The 14,578-nt window shown below is 46.6% G+C and overlaps 1 protein-coding gene across 1 annotated transcript; it reads right to left on the bottom strand.

The window, feature by feature from the left end:
• Positions 1 to 3,802: 3,802 nt before the first annotated feature.
• Positions 3,803 to 4,597, bottom strand: LOC122022806. The gene is made up of 2 exons (XM_042580922.1): positions 4,197 to 4,597; positions 3,803 to 4,040 (listed from the first exon to the last, which is right to left on the bottom strand). The coding sequence occupies exons 1-2, from the start codon at positions 4,595 to 4,597 to the stop codon at positions 3,803 to 3,805; spliced, it is 639 nt and encodes a 212-aa protein (XP_042436856.1).
• Between the last annotated feature and the right edge of the window lie 9,981 nt (positions 4,598 to 14,578).

Raw genomic sequence — 14,578 nt, 5'->3', positions numbered from 1 at the left:
ATTTTACATCTGCCGAGCGGATGAAACACAGAAAGCACTCAAAAAACTCGCCTCACTCGGGGTCTTCAAAGTTAAAGAAGGTGTCCGGGATGTCGTCAATCATGGCCGCCAGTTCGGGAGGGGGAATGCTCAGGTCAGCAGGAAGATGCCCCCCCTTCTTGAAGTACGCCGTGGTGACCTTGACCGCCTCGAGGAAGGTTGAGGAGACGTTGCCACCAAACTTTTCGCCAAAGCGCTCCGAGCGGAGGTATTCCTGGCGCGCTGCTGCTAGCCGACTTGGCTCGCCCTCCTTATATTTTTTGAGTGCCGCTCGGGAAGCGGTTAAGGTATCTCGGACAGCCTTCAAGTCCATCTCATCTTTTGTGCGTTCGGCCGAACGGATCTCCCGCTCGGCATCCAGCTCGGCCCCTAGCTTCTTAGACTGCTGATCTAGGGCCCGGACTTCGACTTTCATTTTATCTAGATCAGCAATTGCCCGCCTCTTCCGACCATTGGCGCGCCTCACGTCCCCGTCCCGCTTCTTCACCAAGTCATCGAGTCGAACCACCTCTGCAGCCAGATCGGCAGCCTTCTGCTGTTCGGCCTCAAGAGCTTGTTTCTCCCGCTCGGCCGTGGGACCTCCCGACACTTGGAGTTTTTCTAGGAGATCCTCCAACTCGGCTAGCCGATGGCTCGTGGCAATTTGCTCAGCCCAGCGCTGTAAGGGAAATAATAATATCAGGAATCAAACAACAGCATGACACGGGAATGAAGATGGGTTTACCTGAGTGGCCTGCTGCATATTGTTATCGCCGAGCTGCTTGGGCGTCATAAGGGCCACCTGAATCTGGGCGTCCTCGAAGAGCTTGGCGAGCGGACCAGTCAGGGTTATTTTGCGGACAGTAAATATTCCTCCGAGGGAATCGGAGGGTAGTCTTGATGGTGGGGTGGCGGACGGCGCTTCTTCAGTCGCGGCCGCCTGATGCGAGAACTCCCCTATGGTGGAAGTTTCGCCCAACCGACGTAAGCGGCGGCAAGTTCGAGGAGGAGAGCCGGAGGGCTGTGCGATAGGCGAGGCCCCAGGGGTCCCGATCTGCGATAGCGTGCGGCAGGCGAAGTTACGCTGATCGGCGCCTGTGGTTCCCCCTCTTGGGTCGGCGGAAGGTTGGGGTCTCTTCGACGTTTCCGCCGAACCTCCAATGGTGGATCTCCAACCTGGGGAACGCCCAGCTCGGCGGGGGCCGAGGAAACAGGATCCGCCTCAACCTCCGTTGAAGCGGATGGGGCAGTTTCTGTTTCAGGGCCGGACTGCGCCCCTCCCTCTCCTGCATCCGCCGGGCGGCTGGGGATGAGTCCCCGCTCGGCGAGCTCTTTTTTCATAGCCGCTTCAATCTCCATGGACTTCAATTTCAGGTTAGCGGTAGCCTTGGAGCGCCACATGACTTCAGCTGCAATAAAAGAAATTAAAATCAATTAGACAAAAAAAGACCAAGGGAGTAAAGGGTCCTTACTCATGCGGAAGGGGAGATTTGCCCGAACGGGAGACAATCCGAAAATATACAACACCCCTTTGAGCAGCAACTGGTCGATCTTGTATCGCTGACCGGACAACCAGTTCGCCGCATGAAGATAGGCTGGGTTGCTTCTGAACTTGCCAAGCTCCGGCTGAGTCGGCACAGCGGTCTGCCATCTGGTTCGGAATGCTGGCCGCTCGGGAAGTCGGATGTAAAAGAAAAACTCCTTCCAGTGTTTGTTGGAGGTCGGCATATTATCGAAAAATTTAAAGCCTATTCTACTTTGGAAAATAAAAGTGCCCGGCTCGGATTGTTTGGGGTAGAAGAAGAAGTGGAATATTTTAGGGTCAAGAGGAATACTGTGCAACTTAAAGAGGACGACCACTCCGCTCAGCAGCCTAAAGGAATTCGGCACAAGTTGGCCGAGCGAGATGCGGAAATAGTTACAAACCTCCAAAATAAAGGGATGGGTAGGAAATCTGAGGCCGCCCTGGAATTGATCTAAAAAGCAACAAATTGTGCCGATCGGCGGGTCATGTGGCCGGTCGGTCGGGTCGGCTATAATTATTTCGTGGTCATCAGGAATCTCATACGTCCGAACTAGGCGCCGAGCACCCTCCTCATCAAACTGACTCTCCATGGCCACATACCAGGGACCGTGAACGCTAGTGGCGGGTTCAGAGGAACTTGCCATCTCGGAGAGGCAAGAGGATAGCAAGAAATCGAAAGAAGGGGAGCGAAAGAGGCGAAATGAGCAGGGAAAACCTAGTAAGTGAAGGAAGAAGACTCACTGAGGAGGAAACGGGCGGAAAAGATCACCGGGGAAAAGGTAGCAGCCGGAGAGTGGGACTGGATCGCCGAAGGCTACAGTGGCAGAGGAGGCAGAAGGAGGAAGCATGAGCGAGCGTGCGGCAGAGGAGGAGAACTGAGACTTTATACAGCCGGGGCCCGTCGGCCTCCGCCGTCCGATCCAGGTCACGAAGGACAATGACACCATCGGGCCGTCCATTTCAAAAGTGACGCCGCCGCCACGCAATGGTCGACACGTGGCACCCTGTCATCGAGCGTAATTAATGCGCCCATACCGCGCACGCTTCGCCTTAATGAAAAAGATTGCACGATTTCCGGGAAGATTTAGACAAGCAAACACCCATGTTGAGCGACAAGACAACCAAAACGGAAAGCCGAGCGAGCCGAGCGGCTGAATTTAGCAGAAGGGCCGAACGGCCCCATATGGTCCAGTCAGTCGGACTCACTTCCTCCTTCGACTAGACTTGAAGGAAGGCAAGTGATCCGGTGAAGAATGGGGCCCACCTTCGAAGGGTCCCAACCTAAGGACGGATGGAAGGTGGCGCGGTAATGGTCGGCGGGCTGAGATAACCCATCCATGGGCTTGGTTCAGCGCCAAGGAAAGAAGATCGAAGGGCCGAGCGGTCGGCTGGGACCGAAGGGCTGATCGGGTGGTCCGTCCGGCCAGGATAGGGGCAAAGGTGGCCGAGCGGCCTATGCGCTCGGCTCGGGTTATGGGATATCAGCAGAAGCATGTCTGATGATTAGGCCGTACACAAGATCACACGATGGAGGATCTTGCCGTCACATCATGGGAAGGTTGACACAGTAGCAGTATGGCCTCATAGACGTCTTCCTGACAGATCCATATCTGGGCATGGCCCTTCTGACAGACCCATACCTGGGCATGGTCAAAGGCGGGTGGTTGCTTTGACTGGCGCACCCAGGCTTCTTCGAGAGGTCTATATAAGGTCTCCATTTCTTCACCGGAGGTATGCAAATCTTCATCTTGAGGCCACCTATTCGTTATTCCTCGCCTGACTTGAGCGTCGGAGGGCCGTCGCCGGGACACCCCTCCCGGCTCGGTTTTGCTGCAGGTTCGCCGGAGCGCTCGAGGATCCAGCAGGGAGCGCCACGTGCCCAGTGTCCGTTGACTCCTGGTTCGGACAGGATCATATATAATTCTCATTTATCCTTCATATTTTACATTATACACCATTAAATTTTTATAAAATTTAAATTTACCACTTGCTAACATGAAATAACATTAATAATTAAAAAAAACATAAATATTACATTGCATCAAATGAAAAGACATACATTTTAATAATATATAAAAATAAGCGTAAACTCATCTACACCAGGCCATGTCTCTGTTTAATTTTTTCCACCATTTTCTCATGTAAATAAAGTTGTCCTGGTGTCATCTCACTGGTATCCTTCATAAGAATTTCATAATCCTTATGAAAGATCTCGGCTTCTCGCAGAGCCATTTTTTGCATTTGATATTTTTTAATATCTTACCATTCTTTGTTGATGTTATGTTCCATTGTGTCGCCCTCTCTGGCTTTAGATTTGCCCTTCCTCTTCGCTGCCTTTTGCCCTATCGGACGAATGCGGACTTCAGAGTCATCTAAATCAACACTTGTATCTGGATTTGATGTTGAAGTGTTTCCTCCTGACTCGGATGTCCTTGCCTTCTTGTTAGAGTAATGAGCATCTGATTGTGGAGTATATTTCTCGTAGTCTTTGAGAACCCTCCACACATGCATATACTTAAAATCCTTGTTATTGTTGTTGGCTTTCCACATATTCAGTGCATTCTCTAACACATTTTCGTCACTCCAACCGCTTTGTCGATGAGTATAAAAATTATTATAAGTTGTAGAAAATTCATTTACCATCGGTGCAAACCTGTAATAATGTGATTTCAGACGCTGATAACTTCTCGTCATAGATCCAGTGGGGCGATGTTTGTTGTAGTAATCACCAATACGTTTCCAAAAAGCTTGATCCTTCTGGTCATTACCAATGATTGCATCAGTGCTTATAGTTGCCCATGACTTCGCAAGGACCACATCTTCATCGGGAGACCAGAATCTTCTTTTCGATTCATTTTCCTCCAGCTCAACTTCACGCTCTTCTTGTGATGAGTGTGGTGGCACCTGAGTTGCTGGAACAGATGATGGCGTTAGAGATTCTTTGTCGTTGATAGATGGATCAATAGTCGCCCTTTTAGATTCATTCGAAAGTATGACAGGTGGTTGATTAGGAGAAACCCCGTAAGGATAAGACATCCCAAGTTGGCTACCCATTGCTGACCAGTCTTGGGATGAATACATACCAAATGGAGCTGAGGCGGTGTTACTTTGATTCCACGGCTGAAAATTTTTTTTGAGAACTTTGGGAATTTGGAAAATTTGGAGAATATTGTGGAACATATGAAATATTTTGAAATTTTGGAGGATATTGTGGTTGAGAGAAAAAATGAGGATATTGGATATTTGGAGGAATGCGAGTATTTTGAGAAGATGTATTTCCTTCCGTATTTGAAGAATTCAAAAGATTCGTAAAGGAAGTATTGAGATTTTCATCCATCTCGAATACAAATAGGGAATGAAAGGAAGAATTGAGTTGAGAGCAAAGAGAGCAATGGAATGAATGAAATAGATCTCATATTTATAGATTTTTTATATATTAAAAAATTAAATTATAACCGTTGAACAACGGCTAAAAATTAGCCGTTGCTCAACAGCTGTGCTCACTGAAATGAGAAGCAGGTACCAGACTTTTTGATTTTTTTTTAATTATTAAAAAAATAAAAAAAAAATTAAAAGACGAAGAAGCAGCTCTGCAGCGGCAGAGCCGCTTCTTCGTTTTAATCAAAAAACCTCCCTCCACTATGGGAGGGAGGTTTTTCACTCAGTCCACGTCACAGTGGGAGCTCGGAAAGAGCTCCCACTTGTTGGGGTTGCAAGGTTGCAAACATAGTCTCATATTGGAAACATATGGGAAAGATCATGGGTTTATAAGAGAAAAGATATCTCCATTGGCATGAGGCCTTTTGGGTAGAGCCCAAGAGCAAAACCATGAGGGTCTAAGCCCAAAGTGGACAATATCATGCTATTGTGGAGATATCTAAATTCTTTTCGATCCTATAATTGGTATCAGAGCCTGGACTGGCAGAAGGTTTAACCGCCGACTGTGCACAAGAGCTATGGTCTGATTGAGCCATGTGGGTACAATATTGACCTCGAACAAAGAAAGTGGGGGCTCCTATGTTCGGATCAAGAGGACCAGACACCAGGCAGGAAGTCCTAGTTGCGACTAGGCAAGGAAGTCCTAGTAGGTCGAGTGAACCGAGGGGCAGGAAGACCTGGTGGGTCAAGGATCGGACGTGGGAAGCCTATGGTCCTTTGTTTGAGGGGGGGATTGTTGGGGTTGCAAGGTTACAAACATAGTCCCATATTGGAAACACATGGGAAAGATCATGGGTTTATATGAGAAAAGATATCTCCATTGGCATGAGGCCTTTTGGGTAGAGCCCAAGAGCAAAACCATGAGGGTCTAGGCCCAAAGTAGACAATATCATGCTATTGTGGAGATATCTAAATTCTTTTCGATCCTACACCACTGTGGTTGCTCTAAGGTGTTAGAATATCTGATGAAATTCTTTGTGTGCTTTGATTAGAAACTAAGAAAAATAGGGATGAAATTCTTCGTATCTTAATCTTAAAGAGTTTATTTCTTCATAACCATAGAATCCACTCAACAATCTACAAGAATTTGTCAAACTAGACAGGCTTAATGGGATGGGAATACATTTCAACCAATGGAAAGACAAGTTAATATTGTAACGACCCGACCCCTCAGCCCATTGGGCGGCCCATTTGACGACCCCTCGGCCTAAGCACCAGGATTCATAAACTCTATTACTTATCCTGGAGGTTTAGAGTTCGAATCCTGGGGAAGGTAAAAATCCACTGGCCAGAGGTGGGAAGAACTTGTGAGTAACGGCACACGCCCGAGTGTCGTCGGTCGATGACATAAGGGGGTCGTCAGTTGGGCCGCCATTGTGGCCGCCCAAGGGACCGCCAAGGGGCCGCCAGTTGGGCCGACCAAGGGGCCGAGGGGTCAGGTCGTTACAATAAAAAGACACCTCTTTATTGTAACGACCCGGCCCCTTGGCCGGCCCAACTGACGGCTCATTTGACGGTCCCTTGGGCGACCCAACTGGCGACTCATTTGGTGACCCCTTATGTCATCGACTGATAACCCTCGGCCGTGTCGTTACTCACTAGGTCTTCCCACCCTTGGCCAGTGGATTTTTGCCTTCCCCAGGATTCGAACTCTAGACCTCCAGGCTAAGTACTAGAGTTTATGAATCCTAGTAACCAAGTGAGCGCCTCACTTTGCTACCAGGATTCATAAAAATAAATTGTCACGCCCTAGAGGAGTCTCTGCTAGAGGAAATTCCGACAGCATCTCCTTTGTATGGGTGACAATCTGAACCATTTCTACATACATAATATACCTCAGCCACAGGCGGCTGGAATATACACACAACCACGCAGTTTATATGCAGCCTACTCGGCTGATACAATAAAAACACAACCAAGCAGTTATATGTAAATCTAACAGCCCACTCAGCTGTACCAAAATCAAACACAGCAGAAATATAATGGACAACACATACAAACTAAAAACAAAGACTGCTAGCCGGCTAGGCTTACACCACACAACAAAACAACACTCCAAAAATAAAATCGGAACAAAAAGCTAAATACACAAATTTCATATACCAAAATAAAAATAAACAAAAGGGAGACAGGTCTTCTAATGTGACGTGGGGACCAGCAGGCAGGATACTCCAAGCGACTCCATAAACAATCTGGTACCTGAAAAAGATAGTGTCCACGGGGATGAGTTCAACAACTCAGCAGATACCTAGTTGACATGTATAGTAAACTATAACAAATAGTAATAACTATGGAGTACAGTCTCCTGGACAAAAGTTGAAAATGCACAATAAAAAAAAGATGAAGGGAACTGTACTCACCAGGGCCTCCTATCAGAATAGTCAGGTCGTTAGACCGAGAGTATTATAAATCATGTATGCATGTCAAACATATGCATCCATCCAAATGCAGCATATAAGTGCAGCAAACACAATCAGTAAATGCATAAATGTGTATGATGCCAATGACATGTCCTGGTCACCCTACTCTCCAGTCAGCCGTCTCATACACGATGGTGAGACCGAGTGGGTAGGGCTGTGATAACCGTGCACTCTGCTATCACTACTCCTGATGAGTGACCGAGTGGACGGGATGCTGTCGAAGTACACCTATCCTCCTATCCCAAATCATAAGTGGGGGAGCTCAATGCTCTCATCTCTCTGAGATAATCCAGAAGAGGGATCCCTACAAGCTACCACGCTGCGTCACACTACCCATGAGCGGACCAACGGAGCCAAACAGAGCAAATCTGTCATGCCGGCTACCACGCTGCGTCACCACTACCCAGCGGAGCCTAACAGAGCAACCTGTCTGCCGGCTACCATGCTGCGTCACCACTCCCCAAGAGTGGACCAGCGGAGTCTAACAGAGTATAGCTGTCACACACCCTGCCTGATATACCACTACCCATGAATGGTGGTGTGTGCAGATCCATGTAACTGGCGATGTGCTCAACAATAATGGAGTCGACAATCGCGCAGCATGCAATCATGCGAGATGATGCATGACACTAAACATGGCAATATCCTGAACATATATATATATAATGTGTACCCTAGCATCAATGGGTCAAATCCGAAGATCTAAGGTACACATGTCAGGTATGATAAAAAAACCTAGTCCGGTATATTAAAAAGCATGGTATGTCATTACCTCTATGATCATAAATAATCTGAAGGGTATAAACATGAATGCTAAACAAGTAACAATCAAAGCATGCACAGGTAATGGATAATGACATACCGATGCAGATATAAAACATAATTATCACTACTTGTTAAAATCTACTAAGCATATCGACATGACATATCAAAAGATAAGTCAAGGTACCCGCCTCCAATCGAAAAATCCAATCCAGTCCAAATCTGACGTCGAGATGCTCATCTCGCGTCAAAGTCCTGTGTCACCAATATAAATATATTTTATTTAGCTAACTCAAATGTATAGCTAAATAAAATCCTTAAGGTAAATTAGCGTAAAACTCTGATCAATCTAACCATCTAGTAATCCAATTGTATCCCTAATTCAATACATATACCTAGGTTAACATTAGTTATTAACCTATCTATCAATCATCAACAATAAGATCAAAACCCTATACCTTACCTCAATTCACAGTCGTTCTTGCTGCGGATGAAGGGTTGTTTGTTGCTGAATTTCAAGGTAAGCAGCTGGTCCAATCCTGAGGAACCTACTGCCAAAATTTCTGGCCACAACTACCTGGAATTACTTTTCCCTAAATCAAAATATCCAAAAATCAGCACTTGTTGTGATCCAAGAGGTTCAAGTGCTACTGATTGAATCTGTAACCCAACCTCAAATCGAAAGAGTACTACAACCAGTGATCTAATACACATAAACAACAAAGATATGCTGTTCACCTCACTGTTGTCTTGTTTGGATCCGGCAGTAAGAAGAAATCTAGGGCACGAGGCTAGGGCACAAGGTCGACGGCGGCGCTGGGTCGGACCTGGTGGCCGGCGACGGTGCTAGTAGGCACGACGAGGGCGTCGAGGTTGGCGACCTAGAGTAGAGGGGACATGCTTAAGACTAGAGCACGGCGGTCGACGTCATTGTGTAGATCCGAAGAGGGGAAGGGTGGCGGTGCTAAGGTTGAGGGATCGACGGCTGGCAACCGGTGTCGGCCGTTGCAACCGGGGCGACGCGAGAGAAAGGGAAACTTTCGGCGCTGCTCGGCCGGAAATGGAGGAAGAGATGGGGAAACGGAAGCTTGGCCGGCGCTAGAGAGTGAGGGAGGATCTAGGGCTCGGGGAGGAAGAAGGAGAAGAGGAAGAGATCGGTGAGGCTTAAATCGCGAGGGAGTGCGGCGGTTTGCGGCGCTGGTTAGGGCACGCGTGAGGGGAGAAGGAAACGACGGAGAAAAAATAAAAGAAAGAAAAATAAAAACAAAAAGGAAAAGAAATCAAACTTTTCTTCGCTTAAATGGGGTAACCTAAACAGACTTTCCAGGGACCCATAATTGATCCCCGTAACCTACACCTTACGGTCTCCGAAAAATTCCAAAAAAAAATTCAAAAAATTTCGAAAAATTCCCTTATCATTATTCGCCATTTCCAGTATTTTACATATATTCTTTCTCACAGTATTGAAGGTCGCTTACATGCTCAACTTTGATCTTCCTGCAAATCCACCACCCACTAAGGATGATTCAGAAGAATTAAGTAAACAACGGGCCAAGCGGGAGGAGGATGAAGTGTTGTGTATGTGTCACATCCTCAACACACTTTCGGACACACTCTATGATTTGTTCATGACAATGAAGAATCCAAGAGAGACCTGGACAACTTTGGAGCATGAATATGCCACTCAAAAATAAGCATTAAATAAGTTTCTTCTTAAAAATATTTTGAGTTTAAGCTAGATGATAATTCTCCTCTAATAGATCAAATTCATAACCTGCAAGTGATAGTTTCAACACTTAAAGACTATGGAGTAGAAATTTCAGAATCTACGCAATAGGTGCTATAATTCCTAAGTTGTCATCTTCATGGAATGATTATCAAAAGAAATTACTTCATACTTCTGAAATTTTGACCATATCCAATGTACTGAAACATCTTAGAATTCAAGAAGGTGATAAGATCTTGCATAAGAAAGAAAAAGAAAGTGATCCTAGAGTGAATTTGGTTGACAAAAATAGATTTAATAAAAGAAAGAAATCTGAAAATGTCTTTTCTAGTGATAGGAAGAAGAAGAGTAGATTTTGTTACAATTGTGGCATAAATGAGCATTACAAGACTGAATGTAGGGCCAAAAAGAAACAAAAAATTAGTAATGCTCCTAGTTCAAATGCTATTGCGAGTGCAGAAATAATTGTAGCAATGGTACACTTGGTGTGTCAACCGAACTCCACATGGCAACACCTTCCTCATCAAAGGATTGGTGGTATGACTCGGGTGTAGCCATACATGTGTGCAGTGATAAAGATCAATTCAAGACATATGAAACACTTGAAGGACATGAAGTGATTATGACAAATGGTGCAAGAGCCAAGGTTCTTGGCAAGGGTGATGCGCCTATCCGACAAGAAATTGATCCTAACCAATGTGCTTCATGTCCCTAGTGTAATCAAGAATCTTGTCTCTGTGGATATCCTTAACAAGAAAGGATTGAAGGTTGTAATAGAGTCTAACAATGCAATCTTGTCTAAAAATGACATTTTTGTATGAAAGACATATACTTGTAATGGTATGTTTAAGTTGACTATTAATGAAATAAACAATATTTCTATTTGATCCGGCGGTAAGAACAGGGACCCCCCCTCTGAGGGAAGTCAACGCCACGTGGAAGTCAAAGGGCCGAACGGCCGACCGGAGAAGAGGAGACCGGTCGGCCGAACGGGGTCTCATCGGATTCAAAGGCACCTGGCGAGGAGTCAGGGTTCCGACGCTCGTTGAACAGGATTGTACGGCCGAGCGGGTAGCCCACTCGGCCGAAGGCATAAGGTAGCAACACTGCGAACAGTCTCCACAGAGCACACTACCGGGAATATCCTAAGTGGACCAGCACACATGACCGGCCGGACGCAAGGGGACTGTCGACCGGCCGGACACTCGGCACGGAGTAAGAAGAGACAACAGGACAAGGAAACATCCTCTGACAGCGGGTATGTTCGAGGAGCAGGCCATACGCAGGATCTTATGACAAGAGTCCGCTGTCCCATCAAAGACGTGCTCGGACTGTAGCAGTAAGGGGTCAGGTAAGCTTTTCTGACAAGCCCATATTGAAGTATGGGCTGAGGACACGTATTCGCCTCGATGTGTGTGCATGAGCCCCTTCCTAGCCCTATATAAAGGGTCTCACCCTTCATCGGAGGTACGCATTCTACGATATTGGGAGCCACTTCTTTGTTGTCCACTTGCCTGACTTGAGAGTCGAAGGGTCGTCGCCGGGAACCCCATCCCGGCCCGACTTCTTTGCAGATTCGCCGGAGCACCGTACGACCGGGCGAAGATCTGCGTCAGCAACAAGGAGAGTGCCACGTGCCCAGCGTCCGTTGATTCAGCGCTCGGACAGGATCAATTTGGCGCCGTCTGTGGGAACGCTCCTGAATCCGATCGGAAGCAATGGACGAAGCTGGACGACCGCACTCGGTGATGCTCTCGACAGAAGAACTAGACGCTCTGATCGAAACACGAGCAGCTAAGCTTGTGGAACAAAGGCAGAAGTCGCGGGCCGAGTGGATTGAGCATCAAGCAACATTAGCATCAGGAGGCCGAGCGGAAGCACCGCAGGCCACGGTTCCATTTCATCGGGCCCTATTTCGCACTCCTCCTGAAGCCGCAGCAGTTAATCGGGATCGAGGATCTTCATCAGATGAAGTACCAAGATGAGACAGCAGAAAAGGCAAGGCTCCCCGAGCGGATGCCTCGCCCGAACGAATCAACCGTCAATTCTCAGAGGCCATCCTGTGGGACCCTCTGCCAAAGCACTATGTGCCTCCGGCGATCGGTGAATACAACGGAACCACCGACCCGGACGATCATTTGGGTATGTTCGACAACACCGCTACCCTTCATCAGTACACAGATGGAGTGAAGTGTCGAGTTTTCCTTACCACCCTCTTGGGATCGGCTCAACGGTGGTTTCGGAGGCTTCCGGACGGATCCATCACAAGTTTCAAAGACTTCCGAACGGCCTTCCTCCACCATTTTGCAAGCAGTCGGCGCTACCAGAAGACTAGCGTGAGCTTATTCGCCATCAAGCAAGAGCCCAGAGAGTCGCTCAGAGCTTATATCCAGCGATTCAACCAGGTGGCCATGGACATTCCAACGGCCACCTCCGAGAGGATGATGAACGCATTTACGCAAGGCCTCGTGGACGGGGACTTCTTCCGCTCACTCATTCGGAAGCCGTCCCGAGACTACGACCATATGCTGCACCGGGCTAACGAATACATCAATGTGGAGGAAGCTCAAGCAGCCCGAAGGAAGGAAACTCCAACCGAGCGGGCTCCCATTGTTGAGCGGAAGCCGCACACGGCTCATCAGCCACCCAGAGGACCGCGAGCTGAAGCAGCTTGCCCCTGCAACATGTAAGATCCCACGCCATTCAAGAAGTGACTGCCGAGCGACCCAAGCCTAAAAAGAAATGGACGCCTATGTTCTGCTCATTCCACCGAACGGACACGCACAATACAAGAGATTGCCGAAGCCTTCCCCTGATCGCTCACTGATGTGTGCAACTCATGTACAGTTTTGAGCATAAAACATATATGCATTTCATCTCATTTTATCTTGTTAGAAGCATATTTGTTAGTTTTTATTTGGTTTAACATATTTGGACGAAGGATACTGCTTTGCGTTGAATTCTGATGATAGGATGCACAAAACCAGCCGAATTACCCAGGGTATCAGAACAACACGGCCGTGTTGTTGATAAACACGGGCGTGTCGAGGTTTTCAGCGACCAACACGCTCAAGGCGTGTTGTTGAACACGGGCGTGGCGGAGATGTTGAAGAGCGACGCAGGAAGCAGAGGAGGACATGATCGGGCCGTGTAATGAGATTGCTATTATTGCGGCGATGATTTTAAAAGATGGAAAGGGTCAATCCAATGGTGATACCGACTATCAAGGAGAGGAGGCTCTATAAAAGGGTAGAAAACCTAAAACGGCGGTAATTGAGACTTGGAGATAGACGACATCAGCAAGGACGATTAGTAATGTCTTTTCCTTATCTTATTGTCGAATTCTCTGGTGTAATGGAGTAGTTGTTTGAATCTTAGGTTAAGGGAGTAGCCCCTAACTATGTTCATGATTTGTTGTTAACTCTGGTTTTCGATTATGCATATTTTCGTTGGTTGTTTAAATTGTTGAATGATGCTTTGATTGGTTTCTGTGAAAGTGGTAATTGACTAGATAGGCTTTGCGGGATTTATGTGACAGGATCCTATGCAAGTAAGAGTCATCTGTGTACGTATGCCATAAGATTGGGGACGGATCAAAGTAGATACATCAGCGTGATCACCAAAAGTGGCCGTTGGTATTTTAGGAATCAACTTACGAATCTGGTGGACGTATAGATAGGTTTGCAGGAATCTAGTGACAGGATTTCAAAGCATGAAAGATCATCTAATTCGGATACCTTGATAAAGAAAGTTGCATTCAAACAAAAGAAGCCAACCTAGGTATAAGTAGTCATTATCGGAGAACCGTCATGATAATAGTTAGAGTGGTGAAACCGTAATCCTAGGATTGTTTTTATCTCTTAATATTTTCGTTGATTTTCGTTCGCTTGAATTGTTGATTTAGAGTAAAATTTCTCATTAGATCATTCGTTTGGATAATTGAAACTCGTACATTTCTAGTACTTGACCCAGTCCCTGTGAGATCGATATTTTATTACTTGACGATAAACCGTGCACTTGCGGATTTAAGCAATCAAGTTTTTGGCGCCGTTGCCGGGGACTGTGTCAATATTAGAATATTGCAGTTTGATTAATCCAGATTTCTATGTAATTTTTCTTATTCATTTTCCATAATTGTGTTTTCCAATTTTGCAACTCGATTTTCTATATTTGGAAGTATTCCTTTCTCGTTGAATGCTTAGGCCAGGTCAAGGAGGAGTCCTTCTTGAAGTTGATCCTGAAATAGAACGAACCTTTCACACTCAGAGACGACTTCAAAAACAACGAGAAATGGCCAATCAAGAAGAGAACAATCAGGTAGAGAACAAGCTGTTGAGAGACTATGCTGCGCCAAGTGCTAGAGGCCTGAGATCTAGTATTAGAAGGCCTCCAATTGAAGCAAATAACTTTGAACTGAAGCCTGCTTTACTGAATATGATCCAACAACATCAGTTTGGAGGAGCACCTACGGAGGATCCAAATCTTCATATGGAAGTGTTTTTGGAATTCTGTGAAACTCTTAAATATAATGGAGCCTCTGCAGATGCGATCAGATTGCGACTTTTCCCTTTCTCTTTAAGGGACAAAGCACGAGCTTGGTTACATTCGCTTCCATCGGACTGTATCACAACATGGGAGCAACTCGAGCAGAAATTTTTAGATAAGTATTTTCCACCAAGCAAGACTGCT

The sequence above is a fragment of the Zingiber officinale genome, chromosome 9B (assembly GCF_018446385.1).
Source record: "Zingiber officinale cultivar Zhangliang chromosome 9B, Zo_v1.1, whole genome shotgun sequence".
Classification (NCBI taxonomy): Eukaryota; Viridiplantae; Streptophyta; class Magnoliopsida; order Zingiberales; family Zingiberaceae; genus Zingiber; species Zingiber officinale.
Note: the sequence above shows the minus strand (reverse complement) of the source record. Positions and strands in the feature narration are given on the sequence as shown.